The sequence below is a fragment of the Melanaphis sacchari genome, unplaced genomic scaffold (assembly GCF_002803265.2).
Source record: "Melanaphis sacchari strain LSU unplaced genomic scaffold, SCAv2.0 Contig43_pilon_pilon, whole genome shotgun sequence".
Classification (NCBI taxonomy): domain Eukaryota; kingdom Metazoa; phylum Arthropoda; class Insecta; order Hemiptera; family Aphididae; genus Melanaphis; species Melanaphis sacchari.
Window position 1 is genome coordinate 1,005,112 of NW_020271284.1, and position 23,440 is coordinate 1,028,551.

At 25.1% G+C, this 23,440-nt stretch overlaps 1 protein-coding gene across 2 annotated transcripts; it reads left to right on the forward strand.

The window, feature by feature from the left end:
- Nucleotides 1-189: 189 nt before the first annotated feature.
- On the forward strand, nt 190-21,744 carry LOC112597861 (protein crumbs). Of its 2 annotated transcripts, XM_025344095.1 has the most exons (38): nt 190-544; nt 3,346-3,707; nt 3,796-3,982; nt 4,609-4,734; nt 4,802-4,903; nt 4,967-5,083; nt 5,169-5,286; nt 5,359-5,497; nt 5,571-5,781; nt 7,233-7,352; nt 7,598-7,806; nt 8,212-8,380; nt 9,270-9,503; nt 9,568-9,804; nt 9,870-9,950; nt 10,019-10,168; nt 10,228-10,376; nt 10,443-10,524; nt 10,590-10,703; nt 10,770-10,929; nt 11,981-12,166; nt 12,269-12,488; nt 12,551-12,793; nt 12,876-13,088; nt 13,156-13,333; nt 13,424-13,734; nt 13,855-14,127; nt 15,411-15,932; nt 16,023-16,248; nt 16,529-16,692; nt 16,754-16,929; nt 16,990-17,163; nt 19,941-20,128; nt 20,201-20,316; nt 20,394-20,550; nt 20,615-20,778; nt 20,842-20,946; nt 21,458-21,744. In XM_025344095.1, exons 1-38 carry the CDS (start codon nt 523-525, stop codon nt 21,677-21,679), a joined length of 6,927 nt encoding a protein of 2,308 aa, XP_025199880.1. In that variant the 5' UTR covers nt 190-522; the 3' UTR covers nt 21,680-21,744. The 2 variants fall into 2 exon arrangements, with proteins under 2 accessions (XP_025199880.1, XP_025199881.1); XM_025344096.1 differs by lacking the exons at nt 7,598-7,806; nt 8,212-8,380.
- Nucleotides 21,745-23,440: the final 1,696 nt, after the last annotated feature.

The window sequence follows — 23,440 nt, forward strand, 5'->3', positions numbered from 1 at the left end:
TACACTTAGATCATATGATCTAAGATCGTACACCAAGTGATAAAATTACTTCACCACAGATGACCACGGTCAAATATAAAAACCCATCAAGAAGAGTTTTTTTATTATCCTTGATAATCGAACAAAAACAAAATTCCAATGTTTATCTTTTTCCGTTTATCGCTTTACTAATTCTTTCTATAATAACACAAGTTGATAATTACAGAGTACGGTACTACACTACTACGGTGTCATACTACTCATACTTACTCATTACGTTAATGCTTTCCGTTCTTGGGTGTAATTTTTATTGAAGGTAGTCGGTTTTTTTATATGAGAAATTAACCGACACAACGTGGTAGTTACGTTGCATGCGTGTAGTTTTTTCGTTAAAAAAAGAAATATTTCTCGTTGGTACTGGAAAACGTTTCCTGTTGCTGTACATCTGAATACCGTAGCAGTTATTCTCGCGACACGTACAATTAATACAACGTTGTGTACGATCAAATTATGCTACGTCTATATAAATACTGAAGAAACACAATGCGGTCCATTATTTTAATTGGTGAGTAGTATCTGTTGACTTACATAAACTTTAAACGTTTTTGTACACTGTGTTTAGTCTTGGATTACAAGTACAAAATATCTGAAAAAAAATGAGCGGTATCGATGATTGCTGAACACTTATAGGGATTATCACTTTGTATTGGTTTATCACCTATTTGAATATCTCTAAACAGTTAACGTCTAAATTAACTATTTTGTTTTTAAGTAAATCTTAATTTGGTATGTATTTGTGGGTATTATTTGTATACTTTTGGGTCTATTGTTTTTAATTATATTAACCAAAATTATTACTTCCTAATTGTTATAACAATAATTTTAAATATTTATGATATGAATTTTAAGAGGACGTTAAACCTGCATGTGTTGTTTCTGTCTTACTAACATCAAACATTACTTAAGCTTTTATTGACATTTTTATTTTAAAGTTATAATATTTTACATAACTATAACTTACTTAAAAAAATTATCAATAAAAATTTACGTAATACTGTAGGTAATATTTTTAACTTTAAATTTGATAATTGGTGATTGATTCTTATATTAAAGCTAATAACATTAGTTAAATTTTACTGAATTTAATTTACTATGACGCATGTTAATAAGACATAGACAACATATGCTGATAAGACATTCTCTTAAGTTAAATAAAAATAATTTACTATTTAAACACATTAGGAGCTTACTTATTTATCCTACTCTTTAATTTTTGAATAAATTATTTAATAAACTTAGTTTTAATGTTATGATAATCTGAAGTTATTGGTATTAAGATTGTTTAAGCTTACTATAGTTTAGTATTTTTAAACGTAGTTAAATCTTATAATGTTTAATATTTAAAAAAGATTCTCAGTATAATTATTGAAAATTACATTGATTTAATAATTTATTAAAAAATAAGTTAGGTTCAGTTATCTTCAAATTAAATATTTATTTTTAAGAGAACTTCACCTGCTAACAATTTATGAGATAATAAAAGTTCGACTTTAACTAGTTTTTGCAATTTCAATTTGGTTTTCTTGCTACTTTAGCTTAATTAGTTTTGAATGTTTGACCAAGCATTTATATTATTATTTAATAAACTTGAAGTAATTTTCAAAATATTGTAGTTTTTATTGTGCTACCTAATTTTCTACATTTTCAGTAAAATAGTTTTAAAATGTAACAAAGGTCTCTTCTAAGTTTTTACTTAATTGAAAAAAATCAAAGGTACAATAATCACAATTTTTTCATAAATATTAAAATTTTAAAAAGCTCATCAAAATCACAAATATTTATAAATTATTGTGTTGTTAAAAATTCTACTTTGAACATTAAAGTTAAAATAATAGAGTTAAGTGTGAATTTCAACAGTTATTTTTAATTTGAATTTATAATTTTATGATTGTTTTCTTAAAAATTGTTTGATTATTGAGGGTTTAAGCATAATATATCATCATATAATTCTTGATGTTCATCAAATATTTTTTCAAGACTAAACTTGTTGCTAATTAGTGATAAATAATATTATAAATCTTTATTTTAAATCTTATTAGGGTTATTATCTGGTTTATAATATATACTTTCACCACCAATTGCTTTTCTATTCCATTGTTCTTGGATTTTTATTTATAAATTTATAATGTGCACTCTTTTTACCAGTCCAGATTTAGAGTAACACACTAAGATTTTCTCAGTAAATTCCGAGTTAAATGTGGGCCTAAAATAATTAAGATTGAATAATACATTACTAACTTAACATTGTTCAATGTAGATGATTCACCTTAAATTTAAGGTGACTCAAAACTTAGTTATGTAAGTGTGGTTTAATTGAGTAAAAATGTTGGTTTAATATTTGTACAATATTAATTTAGCCTATAACATGAAGTTGTTCATATAAAAATGTATGGTCAGGTCAATAGAGTATTTTTATTCATTTTATTGTAAATAAAATTAATTACATTTATTGTTGTTATACAAAATGGAATTTATAGCCAATGGCATTTTTTTGTTATTATTTTTTTTTTTATCATAATACAATAGAGTGACACATGACAAGTTCATCATGACTAGATACGTGAATTGATTAATTAAAAATGTTAAGGATATTCCTAAACAGGAAATATAGTACAATGATCAATAAAGAGTTAGTGATATTTTTATCTTATAGTGTTTAAGTTAAAAAAAAAAGTATACTATCCATTTTATTTTAATTTATTAGAAATATGAATCATTAGTGTGTAATAAATAAATAAATAATTTTGTTAGAAATAAATCTGTTATAATTATAATTTTTATAAGTTTTTTACTATTTGTATTTTGAATATTGTACTTGGGAATCCTTAAAAATTCAAACTTAATCAAATTTCAATCGTTCTAAGGAATAACTTTAATGCCCTTTGGTATATCAGAAATTGATATCTACATCATAATTTCAACATATCTAAAATGTCCAAACTTATTTCTCATCACTTAAAAGTTTTTATATAAACTCCTTTAATCACTTAAACCACCTCATATCCAAATTTTTCTCTGAAAAACTACCTGACAACCCTCTGTCATCTAAAACGTTAACATGATCTATAATATAATCTATAACAAATTATTCCTCCCAAGTTCATAAATTGGAAATAGCGCCAATAAATGCTTTCTTTCCTCGTGTTTTCTAATTTTAATACACTAATTGTCAATATATTTATTTATTGTATTATTTTATATTTACAGATTGTAAATGTCTTTTATAAATAAATAATATAAAAATATATTATATATTGCATTTATTAATGTAACATGGAATTAATGAATTATGTGTTTTATTTTCAGTAAATATATTTGTACATTTAATATGCACAAACACTCAGAGGCCTGCTGGAGGCGTATATAGAGAAGGATATTTTAATAGTTCATCATGGTTAAATTTATTTCCTCCTATTTCACTGTACAAGCATGTAGGATTCAGCTTTAGGACATGTTCTGGAGGTCAAATATTTTCTCAAACACAAGACTTACCATATACTCGAATCTCAGTAGATGTTCTTCATGATGGCTTGTTGTTTACTACATTTCTCCAAAACAAACATTTTGAATCAAAAATCCAGGGTGATTTTTTTGATAATTCTTGGCATAATGTGAATATGATTTATAAGCTTGGAGAATTAACAATATCTGTTGATGGCTCACAACAAGTAAATAATTGTTTATTTATATGTATTTGAAATCAAAGTAATCAAAAACTATTTGAAATACATACTTACATCATAATTTTTTTTTCAGGTTATAGCAAATTCAACATTTAATTCAGAAATCTTAAATTCTGAAATTGCAACTGATCAATCTATGTTAAGAGTAGGAGATGGTTTTGAAGGTTGTTTATTAGAAGGCCCAAATTTTATTTTTAATTCATCTTTAAATCAAGTTTATAAAGTTATTTGGGGACATTGTCCCTTAAATAGTCAGTCATGTATGCACATTTAATATTTAATAATTTGGTATTTATTGGTTGTCATGATTACATATACAATTTTCCGGTAAACTATTTATATTATGCAATTATCATAAGTTAATTCTACATTAAATTATATTAAAATAATTTGAAATATTAAATAATATAAGTAGGTCTGCCCAACAAAATTTAAATCTTAAACTAAATAAAAGCTTTGTATGACTGCTTATAAACTATTTCCATGTAATATGCATTTTTATCTAAAAATCTGAGGCTTTTCATGAAAATGAAATTTGCCATGACTTTTTGATTGAATATTAACTATATTATTTTATCTAAGGAACAAATATATATGGGTCACAAAATCAAATTATATTTAAGAAATGCATACTTATGCGTGTTGTAGGCATTTGCAAGAAATTGGCTTTTTGGTATATGTCTTACTCTAGTGTCAATGGGCAAACTTAATTATATTATTTATTCAGTTAGGATTACAAAATTATCTTAAAATAATATATTATGGTATTAATTTGCAGTAGTTTGTAGTCACAATTGAGTTTACTGAAAAATTGTATCACAGTTACTAATAAGTACCAATTATCTTTGTATCTTGTGTGTATTTAATATTAACTATTAATTTGCAGGTACTGGTATTGATTACTGTTCTCACGCTCCTTGTATGATGCATGGAGTATGTGTTCCTAGACAGAATAAATACCACTGTATTTGCCATCCTAGGTATTCTGGAAATAACTGTGAAATTGATAATGGTAATTCTAATATTTTATTTTTAGTATCTATTTTATAAATTGTAATATAATAACCATTATATTTCAGGATCCCCATGTGCAAAACAAAATAATCGTTGTATGCATGGTTTGTGTGAAGAAATAAAATATGGAGAAGATTTTTTATGCCATTGTGATCAAGGATATACTGGTAAATTTTGAAATTTAATTTAATACTTTCTATATATTTATTTATTTTAATATTATTGTTTAGGTAAATTTTGTGAAATTGAAGTATCTGCACATGTTTGTGACAATAATCCATGTAGAAATAATGGTACATGTAAATTAACATCGGGAGGAAAAAGTTATGAATGCAGCTGTGCACCAGGTAAATTAATTTTTATCATTTCTGAATAAAAAAAATGGTTATACATTTTTTAATAATGTATTACATATTTTTTCTTTTACCATAGGATTTAAAGGAGATGACTGTGAAATAAATATTAATGAATGCTTGTCAAGTCCTTGTCAACACGGAGGTATATGTATTGATGGTGTGAATAATTATACATGTGCATGTAGTAAAACTGGGTAAATTTATATTAAAAATATTCTTATTTTACATTTAATTCATTAATTTAATATTTATTGGTGGGCATTTAGATATAAAGGAGTAAATTGTGAAACAAATATTAATGAGTGTGAAATGAATCCATGCTCTAATCAGGGTATATGTTTTGATAATTATGGAAGTTATACTTGCCAGTGTCAATCAGGATTTGGAGGAATCAATTGTGAAACAGTAAAAATTTTCTTTTAATCTTTAATATTAAATGTAATATAAGCATATATTTTCATTTGTATGTATTATAAAGGACTTGAATGAATGTATATCAAATCCTTGTCAAAATGGTGGCCAGTGTAGAGATCAAGTTGGAGCATATGAATGTCGATGTGCTTTAGGATTTGTAGGTAGAAATTGTGAAATTAATGTGGATGATTGTGAAACTGCTATATGCCCAACAAACTCAATTTGTGTTGATGGTGTAGCATCACACTCATGTCATTGTAAATCAGGATATACTGGTAAATATATATTTATAATTATATATTCTTATTATTATCTAGTATTTTTATTCTTAAATATATTTTTTTGTTTGTTAATGCAAATTCATAATATATTACAAAAAAAAAAAAAAAAATTGTACATTTGTAGTCTTAAATTATAACAATTAACCCTATCGTTTGATAAAGTTTTGTTAATGTTGATCTATTTTATCTTATTATTTATTATTATTATGTTTATGTTCATATTATTACTTATGAATTGGTGACTTTGTTAAACAGAAATTATACCATTTACAGTAATCAGCTACAATATTGTATTTGCGAGCACTGAACAGTTGTTTTACTTTTATCTGAGAATAAATCAGTTATAATTTTGTTGAGTACATTCTGAGATATACAATGTTCTGTTTAAATGTTTTATAAACATTTCTTTGTAAACTTAATAACTGTAGTTGTTTTATTCTTATTTTTGGCAATAATAGTTAAATTACTAGCCATTTAACCTATATCTTTTTTATTATTCACATTTATTATGTCATTCATGTACAAAGTGATTCTTTTAACAATACGCATTATTTCAAAATCTATTAATTTTTTTCATAATTTCCAGTTGGAATAAAACAACATTTTTGTCTCCACGTTCCTTATTTTTTTTTCTGTCTGAAGGGAGAGGATTTAAATGTTACAGATTTTTTGGTAGACATTTGAATAATTTTACATTTTTTCCATAAAATTGTTGCAAATAACTCTCCAAGTGTTCTATTATTCATAATTGTATTACTACTTAAGACAATGCAAAATCAGTTGTATAGTACTTAAGAAACTGCAATTTCATTTGGTATTTATGCATTTATTATATAGATACCAATTATATAAATGATTGCATTTTAATTCAAAACTATATACATGCAAATCTATGTAATTCAGTTAGTTATACTGTTATAAATATTTAAAGTTTAAGTAAACTGAGTAGTAAACTTACATTTTGCAAATTTATTTTGTCATAAAAAAGTAAACACTTAAAAAATGATAGATGATAAAAAAATGTAGTTTATTTCAATTGGAAATTGTTTAAAAAGAAATATTTTCAAAAACATTACTAAAATTTGTAGTAATGAGTGTTTGATAAAAGAATATCTTGTTATAAAGTTTTTGTTATTTTATATTTCCACTCATTAAATACAATTAAATAACAACAAAAATATTTTGTTATTGTCGTATTCAAATTAAGTAATGACATGTATATTATTATGTAATATACTTATTTAATACCTCGTTTTTTAAAAAAAAAATATATTTAAATATGTTCTTTAAAAATTTAAGAATGGCTTGTTAGTTTATTTTGAATTCTATTTAAACATGGTTTTTTATTTTACTGATCGAAAAGTAATTTATATTTAAAAAAAATATTAATTCTTTTTATATATATAATTGGATATTTATTCTTTTATTTATTAATTGATTATTAGGTGTTCCTCCTAATTGTACAGAAATAACAGTTTGCAGTAGCCATCCTTGTCAAAATGGAGGTTCATGTGGTTTATTGCCAAATGGACAGTTTAATTGTTCATGTACATCAGGATACACAGGTATTTATTTTATATGCATAAAAAAAAGTGTTTTTGTTGAATAGTTATTTCAGAAATTTTTTATCCAATTAATTTATGATTTTAAGTTTTAACATATGTTTATAATATAATTTTTAGTTAATTTTAATCAAAAATTTTTGAAAATGTTTATCATCACTTGTTAATATTAGAAGTTTTTAAAACAAAAAGTAGTTTAATTATTGCACAATATGCATGGGTTTAGTTTTGAGACAATATTATTACAGGCGCTTTTTGTGAGCATGGTAATATAGTGGCTCGTTCGCATGCTGATGATGTTTGTGTGCACATGCCTTGTCTGAATTCTGGCACATGTTTATCCCAAGGATCTAATTATGAATGTAAATGCCCTGCTGGCTTTACTGGTCGAAATTGTGAAATGACTATGAAATGTAATTCTGAACCTTGTCAGCATTTTGTGTCTTGTCATGATTATGTGAGTTGATTTCTGTTGATAGTACACTTATAATAAAAATCTAATTTTTTTTTTATGCAGAGACGGCTATCATTTAGTTAAAGTATAGTTGACTAACATTCTTAAATTTATAAATAAAGTTTTTGAGATTGGTTTTAAAAATGTTTATGTTTTTTAATACTTATAGTATTTGGTACTTTTTTGTATGGTAATATAATATATGTTATATGTGGTTGAATAGACTATAATTGATTAATAAAATAATACATTTTATGCAATATTCTTTTATTGATATTTATTATGTTATTCAGCAAAACTTTAAGTATTATGATAGCCAAAACTGCTTTTAAAGATATTTGTGTGCTTTTTAAAATCACAGCACTTTACACGTTTACGGTATCACCAACATTATTTTATCACTTGTAGGCTGGTGGGTACTATTGTGAATGTGAACCTGGTTGGTCTGGGCAACAATGTAATCAACGTGATCCTGGTCATGATTGCAGTCCAAACACTTGTGCTCATGGTGGGACTTGCATTCTATTAGCAGGACAAGCTGATAGTTTCCGTTGTGAATGTCCCCCAGGTTTTACTGGTAATAATAAACATTCTGATAAAAATACTTTGGCTTTTTTTAATTTATAAAAAAATCTTATGATTGCATAAAATTTGAGAAATAGATATTAGTTGAATCTTATACTTAAATTTTTGAATCAAATAATCTAATAATATAAAAACAATTAAAGTTAAATTATACCAAATATTGTTGCAATGGAATAAAAATAAGACATATATCTTATATTATTTTCTTCTCTTAGTACTGGAACAATTAGTTTTCATTATATATAGGAGTATAGTAATATTTTAAAATCATTCACTTATCCTATATTTTACGAAAGAATATGAATATAACAAACATTTAACTTATGTTGTGAGGGTTGCACGTATTTAGTATTTCATTTCAGTGGGTGCTGTAGTGTTTTTGGGATATGATAAAACTAATAACTATGCACTCATATTCTTTCGGAAAATGTTGTAAACATAAATTATTATCACTGTATTTTAAGTTAATTATTATATCATTAAGTAAACAACTTCATATATTTATGTTTAAATACAAGTTATTGTTTATCATTATAAGATAAATTTATATATATATATATATATATATATATATACATGTATTAATTAAGCTTATAAGTTAGTTTAAAAATATTGTAATTAATATTAAAAATTTAATTTTAATAATAAATAATGTTAGTTTTAAATAATTTTCTAACTATACTTTGTTTAAAAAAAGATTTAATCTCGGGTTCTAGCTTGTACACCTCCCAAATAAAAACTAGTCAAGCTGGGAATACTTCTTTTTTTGAATAAAATATAAATTTAGTTTAAAAAAAAAATCAAACAATTCAATTTTTATATTTTAGATATTAAACACTTTTTAATGTTAATGTTTATATTAAGAAATTAAAATATTATAGGTCAGACATGTCAAATAGATATTGATGAGTGTATGTCCAAACCATGTTTAAATGGCGGTATATGTCATGATCTTATTAATGGTTATCGATGTAACTGTACTGATAATTATATGGGTGCTTACTGTCAATTACCATTTGATGCTTGTACTAAAAATCCTAGCCCTTGTTTGAATAATGGTACTTGTTTACATAAAACTTCATCACTTAAAGATTATTACTGCAAGTGTTCTCCAGGTAAAATACTTTAGAATTATTTTTAACTTTTAAGTTATTAATACTTTTAAATATTTTATTTTAGGGTTTGAGGGTAAAAATTGTGAATCAAATATCAATGAATGTTTGATGGGAACTTGTCCAATTGGAAAAGTTTGCATTGATGGTATTAATACTTATGAGTGCAAATGTCCTGAAGGATATACAGGAGAAAATTGTTCAAAGTTATTAAATGATTGTCAAGATCGTGTTTGTAAAAATAACTCTACTTGTGTAGAAAGTCCTGATGGTTATATTTGCCATTGCACTCCCGGATTTACAGGTGAAATAATAAATAATAAATACTTTAATATTAAATACTTAATTTTTAATTAAATATATATTTAGGTATAAATTGTGATCAAGATATAAATGAATGTGAAGTTAACAAAGAAGTATGCAATTATGGAATTTGTGTTAATACTAATGGTTTGTTAAAATTGTATTCATTTAAATTATAATCTTTTTGTAATATTTTGTTCTTATTTTGACATTAGGGAGTTATCAGTGTTTTTGCCGTCCAGGATTTTCTGGTGATAATTGTGATGTAGATTTTGATGAATGTTTGTCACAACCTTGTTATAATGGTGCTACATGTGAGAATAAAATTAATGGTTTTAATTGTATTTGTCCTCCGGGATATACTGGTATGTATTTATTAAATTAAAATTAGAATTTGTTTTGTAATGATTTAATTTTTTTTTAGGTAAAGTTTGTAGCATTGATGTTGATGAATGTAACTCGAATCCTTGTTTAAATGGTGCTACTTGTATTGATAATATTGCATCTTTTACATGCTCTTGTCCAATTGGTATAACAGGAAAGCTCTGTGAAACAAATATTGATGACTGTGAAGTTAGTTTATATATTATTTTTATAAAATAAATTAAGTTTTTAATGTAAATAAATGTATGATTATAGTCTTCTCCGTGTCAAAATATGGGCTTATGTATTGACAGACTTAACAGTTATGATTGCAATTGTACAAATACAGGATTTGAAGGCATGTACAATTATTATTAATAAATAAATATTATTAATCTACAGTGTTTATATTTTTTACTGTAGGAAATCACTGTGAGTTGAATATAAATGATTGTATAAATAATCCATGTGAGAACAATGGCACATGTATAGATGGAATAAAAGATTATTCTTGCAAATGTTATGCTGGTTATACAGGTAATAGTTAATTATTATTTAATATTTCAGTTTTGGTTATTATATTTAGCAAAATATTTGTATTAGGAAAAAATTGTGAAGTTGATATAAATGATTGTGAAAGTAATCCTTGCCAATTTGGAGGCACTTGTCTTGAACGTTCTAATATATCATTATACAATCAAAAAGATAACAATAACTTATCAGCGATATTTCAACAAGAATTCAATTACGCTACAGCTAATGGGTAAATACAGTTAATGAAAATATTTATACAATCATTTTTTATAATTAATATAAAACAACTGATTGTAAATGTTTTTATTTATCTTATATATTTATAGTTATTTTATTTTTACCTATTTTCTTAAATTAAATTTTATTAATAACTTCTACTGCATTAATTTAAATATAAATTTAGACTATTTAAATACTCATATATACAAGGTATTAAAATAACTAATTCACTACGCAGTACTGAGTACAGACATAGTTGGCAATATGATAATTACTTAATTTAATTTGTTATGTCATTCATATTCTAAAAGCTTTTAAGAATTAAAATTTGTTATAGTTAAAGCTTTTTAAATCTTGTTATTGTATTGTGATATATAAAAGTTGACTTTTGTAAGTATTTATTATATAATTTTTAGTAACAGTATATTTAAAAATTAAGTTTATAGGTAGCAAATTTCTAGAGAACGAATCTTTTTTTGTTATTTGAATATTTTTAATAAGCTCTTTCTATTTCCTAAACATTTTATTGTATAATATACTTTGAGTTTTAAAATTTTCAATTAATTTGTTTTAATATTTTAGCTGAATTTATTTAGAGCATCTGTATAATTTGATATTAGCTCAGATTTATTTAAATAATTTTTATTAAGTTAGATATAGACAAAACAATCTTTTTTTCTTTTAAAAACACCATATTTTATAGAGATTTTTATGTAAAAAAATTCATATATTTTTTTTTTTGCTTATTTGTTTATTGATTTAATAATATGCTATGGTGTTTGATAATTTTTCCAATTTTCAATAAAATATGTATTACCAAGAATATCCTTGATTTAATTACCTTAAAATATATTTAGTAGTTAATTCTTTTTTTTTTTATTTAAAAAAAGATTTGCCGAAAGTAATTTTGAACAAAATAGTTAAATTATAAGTATTATTTTTTATAGCTTAAAAAATGTATATTTATTTAATGTTTATGTTTTACCACCTATTATTGAGTATAAATTATTATATTATTAATATAATGCATAATATATTTATAATTCCAATAAATATTTCAGATTTGAATGTATATGTTTACCTGGTACAACAGGTATAAAGTGTGAAATTGATATAAATGAATGTGAAAGCAATCCATGCCATTGGGGTGTATGTGAAAATAGAATTGGTGGTTATACATGTTCATGTGAAGATGGTTATGAAGGTGTATATTGTGAAATCGAAATCAATGAATGTGAAAGATTCAAGTATGATTCAAAAATAATTTAAATTTAACAAATCATTTAAATGTTGTTAAATTGACATTTTTACATAAATATAGTTTTGACTTTAAAATAATTTTTTTGCAGACCTTGTGATCATGGCACTTGTATGGATCGTCGTGCTGGTTACTATTGTGATTGTATACCAAAGTATGGTGGTAAAAATTGTTCTGTAGAATTATTTGGATGTCAGGGACCACAGCCATGTTTAAACAACGGTACTTGTAGACCATATTTGCTTGATGAGACTGAACATCGCTATAATTGTACTTGTCCATATGGATTTCATGGTCAGATATGTGATAAGGTTAGTTAAATAAAAAATTAAAATAAGAAACAAATTCATTTATTTCAATAATTATATTTTAGACGACTACTATGTCACTAACTGGTGAGTCTCGTATTGTGGTCAACACCACTAGAGATGAAGGTTATGATATATCATTTAGATTTAAAACAACATTACCAAGTGGTCTATTAGCAATTGGTGGTGGATCAACATTTTACATCTTAGAATTGGTTAAAGGCCGTTTGAATTTGCATTCAAGTTTGTTAAATAAGTGGGAAGGAGTGTTTATTGGTTCTGAACTTAACAACAGCCAATGGCAAAAGGTAAACTACCCCATTCAAAATACTTAATAATAAAAAAAATCAATATTCTTAACTATTTTTTTTTTTTTTTTTACTGTTAAAGGTTTTTGTTGCTATTAATTCATCACATTTAGTATTATCTGCCAATGAAGAACAAACTATTTACCCTATTAACTTGAATGAAGGAGCTAACCCTACACATACTAGTTTCCCTACTACATATGTTGGTGGAACTATTTCAAATTTGAGGCTTTTACCTCATGGACCTCCATTCTTTATTGGTTGTATTGAAAATCTTCTTATAAATGGACAATGGGTTAGAAAACAAAATAGTATTTTGAATGAAAATATGAAATACTAAAATATGATTAAATATTTTTTAGGTTTTACCAGATGATAAAGTAGGTTCAACTATAAGTTTAACTAATGTTGATATTGGTTGCCAAAGGAATGACCAATGCTTTCCCAATCCATGTCACAATAGTGGTCATTGTACTGATTTATGGAAAACATTTAGTTGTACATGTGAAAGACCATATCTTGGAAATACTTGTCAATACAGTAAGATTTAATTTTTTTTTTTTTTGTTAAAAAATGCAAAATGAAAATACTTAATTAAAATTTATACGCTTATTTAATTTTGTGAAACAGGTTTCCCAGCTGCAACATTTGGTCATGAAAATATCACTAATGGTCTTGTCACAGTAAATGTATTTGCTGTTGCCAAACGAGCTGTTAGGAATATTGTGGATATTTCAATGTTTATTCGAACACGTCAAACCCGAGGAGCTATATTTTACTTAGGATCTATGCCAGGAATGGTTACATTTTCTGAAGAAACTCATATTGCAGCAGAACTTGAAGGCGGTGAACTATTAGTTAGAATACAATTTAATGCTACTCCTGAATCATACACTGTTGGGGGTGTAAAATTAGATGATGGACATAACCATTTAATACAAGTAAACTTATGATTTTAAAGTCATAGACTTTGACTTATATATTTTACTTAGTATTTTTATTAAGTAAATTCAAATATGATTGAATAAAAATAATTTATTCATGTAAATGTATTTATTTAGGTTGTTCGTAATATAACGTTGGTTCAAGTAAAAATCAATGGAACAGAATATTTTAGAAAAACTATAAGTGCAACAGGTCAACTTGATGTCCAAGTTTTATACTTGGGAGGTTTTCCATCTTCTAAACCATCAAGACATGATTTATCAGACCCATTTATTGTTATGGATAACATTTTACCTCGTCCTAATACTATAGAAAGACATATTCGTCAAACAACAGCTGACAAATTTGAAGGAATACCTCATTTTAAAGGAATAATTCAAGATGTACAGGTAATAATATACAATAAATTATTAATTATTATTAAATAGACCTGGGGGTAAATGATTACCTCATTAATTTTAAACTATGTTATGATATATTTTTGTGTGGTAGAAAAGTGATGGATTTTTATTTAACTTCTATTTATGTTATTGCTAAATAAGAAAATAACTTAATTTGAAAATAAATTTAAAATTTAATACGATAAAAATATATCAAAGAAAAATACATAATGTTTAATCAATTAAAAATTTTACTTTGCACAATTCACTGAAGATTAACAGTACCTAGTTTCAAAACTTAGTGATGACCCTAATCACTTTCAGCAATTAATAGATGTTTAACAATCACTACTAAAAATTCACATCTATATTACAAGATATTACTACTATTACCGTTTTTAAATGTTTTTATTTATGCAATAATTACTGGTACTAGATGTTCATATAATAAAGACATTTAGTTATCATAGATTTTTGTGTTTATGTTTAATTTGTTTAATCGCTATATCAATATGAGTATGAGTAATTAATGAATACTAAAAATTATATTTTAATATCATTGATATTTATTTTAATTTTATCATTTATAATAAATAAATCTATAAATCCATGATCCACTAAAAATCATTTTTATAATAATTACTCATATGTCTTGCCCCTGTATTTGAAACTTATAAAGCTATAAGTTTATTTAAAATAGAAATATTTATGTGAAGTTGCTCCCCTCATCCCACTACGATCAATTTATTTGAAAATTATTTATTCATTTTGTGAGTATTCCAAATTATTTTTTAGAATTTAGATAACATTATCTCAAGTTAACTTCATATATATATATATAAATGATTTAAAAAAATATATTTGTAAAATTCGCCAAAAAATAATATTAACTTGCAAATTTTAAAATCTAATTTTATTAATTTGTTTATCAGTATAAATAGTTCAATGTATTTAATGCTGTTAGGTTAGTTACATAAATACAACACAGTTGACTCATTGGGGGTGTCAAATAATATTTGCTTGACCATGGCACAAATAAACTGGTTGCTGCCCAGGTCGCTTCTTATGTTCAATAATCATTGAGAATATTTAACAATGAGTAAATATTTTTTATTGTTTATATAAATTTTAAGATAATTTAATCATGAGATTAGTTTTATTCTACTGGAATAAAATTATTCTAGTCCCTTCTTATATACGTTATCACAAAAATTGTTGAAAATCAAAAAATTAAGTTCTGGGCAAACCTTAGTTTATAAATATAATTTTAATTTAATATTTACAATTTATAGATAAGCAATGGATCTCAAATAATGGTGGTTGAATTTTTTCCATTGGGTATTCAAAATAAAGATTTAGTTGTACCAAAAGCATTTGGTACTGTATCATTTAATCCAGATGAAATTGCACAAGGTGTTTTATCAGATAATACATGCCGTTCAGATCCTTGCCATAATGATGGAGTATGTTCAGTAACCTGGAATGATTTTACATGTAAATGTCCATTGGGTTACAAAGGAAAACAATGTCAAGAAATGGAATTTTGTCAACTTCAAGATTGTCCTTCGGGCAGTGAATGTCGAAATTTAAATCATGGATATGAATGTGTTGCCAATATTACATTGGATAGTCGAAATATTACTGAACCACTTTTACAGTACAGTTTTATTAAAGGACAACAAGTCGTTCCATTAACTCATATTGAAGTCAGTTATCGAACTAGAACTGGTGGAACAATCATGTATGTTTCTAACAAGAAAAAAAGCAGTGATTCTGAATTTACATTCTTCACAATGATTGCTTATAAAGATCGGGTATTACAATTTAATTAGACAAATAATTATTAACATTTATTATTTATTTTTTTTTTTTTGTACATTTTAAAGTATTTTATTATTTTATAGTTTATTATTGCATGGAAATTGGAAAAAGAAAGTTCTATTAGTACAAAACACGTGCACAAAGACCATTTAGATTCCGAGTGGACAAATATTGTTTTCAAATTAGCTGATAATAAAATTCAAGGTGGTTTGGTTGGTGCAATAGATGACACAAATCAATTTCTTATTGCAGGAAATTTCTCATTATCTAACTGGATTGAGTTAATTACATCAAATCCCATTCTTATTGGTAAATGTTAGATTTATTTAATGTTTATATTATTTTAAGTTTGACTTTCAAAATATAATAAATTGCTTCAAAATTAACGATTTAATTTAATTTAATGTCTAAACAATTTAATAAACATTGTAATAATCAGAGTACTAAAATGGTGCACAAAAATTCTCATTATCTGTTGCTAGACAATTAAAAATTTTCTTTTGTACTTTGATCATTCATAACTCTCATTTGATTAATGTTATGTATGTATAATATTTTTATAACAATTATAAATGTGTTTTTTTTTTAGGAAGAGGAGAACGCTATCATGATATAATAGGAAATAATGTTGAATATGCAACATATTTGACTGATGCAGATACAAATTCATTAGATATAGTTGATTCTGACTCAAGATTGCATTTTGAAGATACAACGCAACATGATGTACCTTCTGCTGGAGGCTTTTATAAGGTATTCAATTTAAATATACGTAAAAAAAAATCTGTTAATATATTGTATTGTAAATTTGTAGGGTTGTCTTGGAGAAATAAGAATTGGTGGTTTGTTGTTGCCTTATTTTACACCATCTCAACTTAATACCAACAATCAAACTGATCATTTTGTGATGTTATCACATAATTCAATCGCTGAACATTTTGATTTAGATTGTTTGCTTTGCTATGATTCTGAATGTAAAAATAATGGAAGGTAAAAATTAAAAATGGTTTATAGTTTCTATTTTTTATTTAAATTTTTTTATTTTGTCAGATGTAAAAAAGCCACTGAGTCCTATGTTTGTGAATGTCAACCTGGTTACGAAGCCGATGACTGTTCTGCAAATATCAATGAGTGCTTGTCTAATCAATGTAAAAATGGAGCAAAGTGTATTGATGGAATTGCTAATTATACATGCCATTGTAATGCTGGCTGGACAGGCATATTGTAAGTGAACTATTTTTAATAACAATCATTTAAAGTTAGTGTATTAATAATTAATCATAAAGACTTGATTAGGGATTAAATGGCCTCTGGTTGTGTTTAAAAGTTTGTAAAATTACAGACTCATACACATTTTGTCTATGTTTTATTTTGCATAATTATTCAGACATAATAAAATCACTATTGTATTTATATCAGAGAAAAAAATAATTAAATATTCTTATTAATTATAGATATTCCATTATCATAAACTGATCAATTTTATTACAAAATTATTCCATTGAAAGAACAGGTATTTTTTAAAAATTATAAAAAAAAATAATGATTCAGTCTAATGTGACCAATAGATTTGTTGAAACATATACATATTGTATTAAATTAGTTTATTATATTTTGAGTGTTCTCAAAGTTTAGGTTTGCTTATCAACAATAACACTTATCTATATGACATACACACATGTTTTCCACTCCTTCACAAAGTGCAACCAATACTCGATCAACACTGTATAGTGTTTACAAGAATATTGACCATTCAGCTAAACATTAAAATCACTCATTTTTTCCTAACCAAGTCTAACACCATTTCAAGCTTTATTGACAATAAATTAATTTTATTAAATACATGCACATAATATTTTTATATCCTATTATGACATTGTGAGTCTTATTTTACAATTTTAATAATTGTTCATCTTATCCAAATTATAAGAAAAAATCCTATAGACACCTATCTCATGATTTTGGCTATGAGTCGGTGATCTTTTTCCTACAATTATCAGATAACAATCTATAGAAAACCTGATGCTTGTAATAGTATGAGATGTCTTACTGATATACTAGGTATTGTGATATGACATAATAGTAATTTATTTAAATGTTATTATTTAATATTAAAGCTGGGCTACATCTGAGTTTAAACAAGCAAACATTTTTGCAGAACATTTAACTAACTAATATGTTCCAGTCACATCTTGATGTTCTATCTTCAAATAGAATTAAAGATGTTGAAAGTTTTCTAGACTCTCTTCTGCAAATATTCCTTTCTCCTCGGGCCTTTTCTCCTAGTGAAGATGAATTTATCATAAAAGAAATTCCTTTAAAAAAATCACCTGGCTTTGACTCAATAACAACTAATCATAAGAAGTTACCAAAAAAAAAAACTATCATATTCCTTACCCAAATATACAATTCAATGATTAGGCAATCGTATTTCCCAATCTTATGGAAATACTCTACTATCATTTTAATCCTAAAACCTAATAAACTGCCAAACTATCCTTTATTGTTCAGACCAATAAGTCTTTTTCCAATCCTATCAAAAATATTTGAAAAACTATTACTAAAATGTATCCTACCCATAGTCATTGATGCAAATATACTACACAACTATCAATTCAGTTTTGCAATAGTCATTCTACTATTTATCAAGTACATAGATTAGCCGACAAAATCTCTTGTATCAGAGGAGAAACTCTACCGTACTAGAACTTTTCTTGATGTCTCCCAAGCTTTTGATAGAGTCTATCACTTGAGCTTGTTATACAAACTAAAACATCCAATCATCCAATTATTCAATCATTATTATTTAATCCTAAAATCTTACTTAGAAGATGATTCTTTTCAGTACTTGTAGGCTCTGCTATCTCCTATCCAGCAAGAATTAATGCTGGTGTATTACAAGGCGTAGTAACTGCTCCATTACTTTTTAACTTATTCATATCCGATCAGCCCAACTCAAACCAAACTCTAGTTGGTGATTCTGCAGATGACAAATTTATAATAGCTAGCAGCACCGACCCTAACTTAGCTTCTCTATGTATACAAAATCATCTCCACTTTTTTTGAAATGTGGTGTAAAAATGAGGAGTAAACATGAATGAGAGCAAGTCTGCTCATTGTACGTTCATTCTTTGACATGGCACATGCTCGACACTTTTCCTTAATAATCAAATATTACTTAATGCCCAATGTGTGTCATATCTTGGAATTCATATCGACCATCAACTCACTTGGGCTCCACACATCAAAATTATCATACTAAACAACTGTCTTCATCTCTTATAACCCTTATTAACATCCAAAAAAATAAAACTACCCAACAAACTACTAATCTACAAACTTTTATAAGACCCATCTGGACATATGTTATCCAGCTCTGGGGGTGCAGCAAAAATATCTAACATTAACTGCATTTAAAGATTCCAAACAAAAATTCTCCGTATCATTTCAAAAGCTCCATTTTATATTTCCTACAAATCTTTCCATTCTGACATTAAAATACCAACTGTCACTGAAGTAGCCAAACTATATTATAAGCGTTTCAATAGCCGATTAACCCAATACCCAAACCCTCTCATAAGTCAACTCTCATCCATAACCATTCCAGGCAATCCTCAAAAGAGATTAAAAAGACAGTGGTGTTGTGACCTGCTAAAATAAATCAAGAAAAAAAAAATGTAACAAAGTAACTTTTAATCCCCCTCACCCTTCCCGACGAAGTATCTCTAATGGGAAATCTTTTCATTCCGTCATTCCAATGACTATTTAATATATATATTATCAATTAAGCTTATTGTTCATTTGTTTATAACAGATTGCCGAATGAAGAATTAAGTTTAAAAAAAAAATTATTTAATATTAATAATAAAATTATATGTTAATATTAACATTTTGAATGTATAGTCTAGATATACTATTTTTGGGATATTTTCAGTAGAGTTTGGTCTTCTTATTTCAAATTAAAGTATTATATCTTCATTGCGTTAATTTTTATGTTTTAGCTGTGAAATTGATATTAATGAATGTGAATCCAGCCCATGCTACAACAATGGTGTGTGTATTGATCAATTAGGTAAATTTGAATGTAATTGTACTGATGACTATGAAGGAGCAACGTGTGAACAGTTAAAACTCATTACTTGTGATAATCTACCGTGTAAAAATGGTGCCGATTGTTTTAAAACTCCAGGTATTTTATAAGATAATTAAAATATGCTTTTACTTTTTTAAATTTAATTTGTATATTTCTGTTATGTTATAGATCAATATGGTAATAATTATACCTGTTCATGTTTGGAGGGATTTTCAGGCTCAACTTGTGACACAGCATTCTGTGATATTTATGAGTGTCAGAATAATGGCTTATGTAAAAAAGAGGTATTAATATTTGTTTTTATATGATGATTATTTTAAATTGTATTAGAATAAATAAATAATAAAAAATAATTTAACAGACATCTCCTTTCTGTGAATGTCCTGTTGGCTTTAAAGGCCATCTTTGTGAACAAAATATTGATGATTGTTTGGATAATGGCAATCAACAAAAATGTCAGCATGGTGGTCAATGTATTGATGGTATTAATGAATTCACTTGTAATTGTACAGAAACTGGTAAGAGTTAATTTAAAAAAAAAACATTAAATTATGTTCTTTAATTTTTTAATTTATTTTTTAGGATATACGGGCGATGATTGCAGTATTGATATTGATGAATGTTTTGATCTTAGTATACAATGTGGTCATCGTGGAGTATGTAAAAACATACCAGGTTCTTTTATCTGTGAATGTGAAAAAGGTTATTGTGGGTATCTTTGTGATCTGAATAATCCTTGTTTACCAGTAAGTATTTTTAATCTTTTATATTTAAATATGCTTTTATTAATTTTTAATATCATTTATTAGGAAAATCCTTGTAATAATGGAGGATTTTGTCAAGAACATTGCACTGATGTAATAGTCTATGAATGTCAGTGTGCTAATGGTTATGTTGGACAAAATTGTACCGAGGTAAATGATAATAAATTATTTTATCAGTTTAATAATAATTATACTATACTTAACTATTATTAAATTATAGTTTTGTTGTAAATAAGAGGTAACATTTTTGAATGTTTGTCCTATAATCAAAAATGTCAATGTATGGTAACATCTAATTAACTAGTAGATTAGATTTATTTTATTTAACTTACTTTTAATAACCATCACTTAAAATGGTATTTTTGTTACGTGAAGTTTAAATCAAAATACCTGACATGCATTTTGTCTTTCATAAAAGCAGATAATACTAAATAAATTATTCAGCATAGAATAATTTTTGAATATAATGATAAGTATTTCAAATTGTGATACATTCATACATAATCTTGGTTATTTATGGAATGAAAGTCTAAACATTTGGTATCTGATGCCTCTTAATACTAGTTTTTGAAAAAAATACTTATTCTAAATTATTTATTTAAACTTATTACTGTCGTTTTTTTTTTAATTTGTATGATTTATCTCAAACATTTTATTCTAGTTGCCTATCATTCATAACTATGCAGATATAGCATTAATTGTTGGCCCAATATTACTTATTCTACTTATTGGTGGTATGGGCAGTTTGCTTGTACTATTAATGATGGCGCGAAAAAAAAGAGCTACACGGGGTACTTACAGCCCAAGTTGTCAAGAGTATTGCAATCCTAGAGTTGAATTAGACAATGTACTGAAACCACCACCGGAAGAACGACTTATTTAATTATTATTTTTTATTTTTTGAACTATTTTAAGAACAATTATTCATTATAAGTTATAATATTTTATACATTTTAACAGTTTATGAATTTTATTTTAACTATATTAATGATCTCTTTATTTTTGTTTAGCGGCCATTTTATATACTTCATTTAATTCATCATAAATTTTATGATTTTTATTTAAATTATAATTTTTCCAGTATTCTGTTTTTGCTTATGTTTAACAAATAAGTTGATTATCATCCAACTCAATGCAATTATGTTTTTTTTTTTTTTGTATTTAGTTAATAATATACAATTTTTTGATAACAATGCTTATAAAAAATTGTTAACGATTTATTATAGTTAATATATTACATTAAATAATCTTATTTATAATAATTCAATTTGTTCCAAAACTGTTAATAAAACATTAAAATATATTTTTAATTAAACAAAATATAGTTTAATAGTTTTGTATAGTACTTTTTTAAATAAGTCTGTTAGATGATAATGTTGCACTTTGAATTAAGATATTTTTTTTAAATATATTTATCTTAAACGTTTTAGAATAAAATTTAAAACATTTTTAAATATATTTTGTATAATTATTATTATTTTTAAAATATTTAAACTTAAAAAGTTGGAACAAAGTGATTACTTACTGGTTTTTTGTAATTTTTATATTAATATGCACTACTAAATATTATTTTTAAATTAGGTGTATTTAAATTGAATAGATAATTTTTAATTAGATGGTATATTTATTTACAATTAATTCAACTATTATAGATCTATTTTAAGCTTTATTTTTTAAATTTATGATAATTATTTTAATTATAGTTTATCAGGTAGTTGCTTTCATATTAATATATTAATTTGTATTATAATTTTTAAATGAACATTTCCAGCTCTCTTTTTAAAAATGATTTATTAATTATCAACTTTATTTTTATTAGTTAATATTCATCCTATATATTGTAAGAAACATAAAGTATAAAGCAAACTAATGTATTGACCATTATAAAATATTAAATTGTATTTTAGTTGACATTGTATTTTTATGGTGTTCAATATTTATATTTATTGGTATTTTTTTTTATAAAAAGTGAGCTTTTACCCATAGTATTTATTTTTTTTTCATTGTGTTTTATGCTTACTTAATAGTGATAATCATATTACTTTTTGTGATATAAACCGTGAAATTATACATTGTAATTAATTATATTTTTCAGGGTTTAATTATTCCGTCCACATTTAATTGTGTAACAACAGGGTAGTTGTAAAATTAATATAATCCCATACATTATTTGAACAGATTTAATTTTTTGATACATATGAATTATAAGCATGTGATGGGTATGTAGTAGATTGTATTATTAAAAATTATTTTGTTCCTTCAATATTTAGTAACCTATAACCATTTGTATGAAATTTGTGTATTTGCATTATAATACTTTTTTATTGTTTGTTATTTCGTGAAATTTTCTGATTTTTTTAACCCTTTGAAATAGTGTTGAATAAAATTAAATCTGTTTGAAAAGTGTGTGTTAAATATTAAGACGCTATGTTTGAATGAATTTCAAACAGCATATTTGGTGTAAGTGTTTGTGATTTTTTTTTTTTTGGTAAAACTACATTCACTATAAGTGTAAAGTGTGCACCCATTGTATACTTTTATATCAGTATTAAATGCCATTTTATAAAAATTAATTAAAAACAATTTATTTTTCAACAAATTATAATTACTTTGTATTCTTGAAATAATTTTGGTAGATATTGTA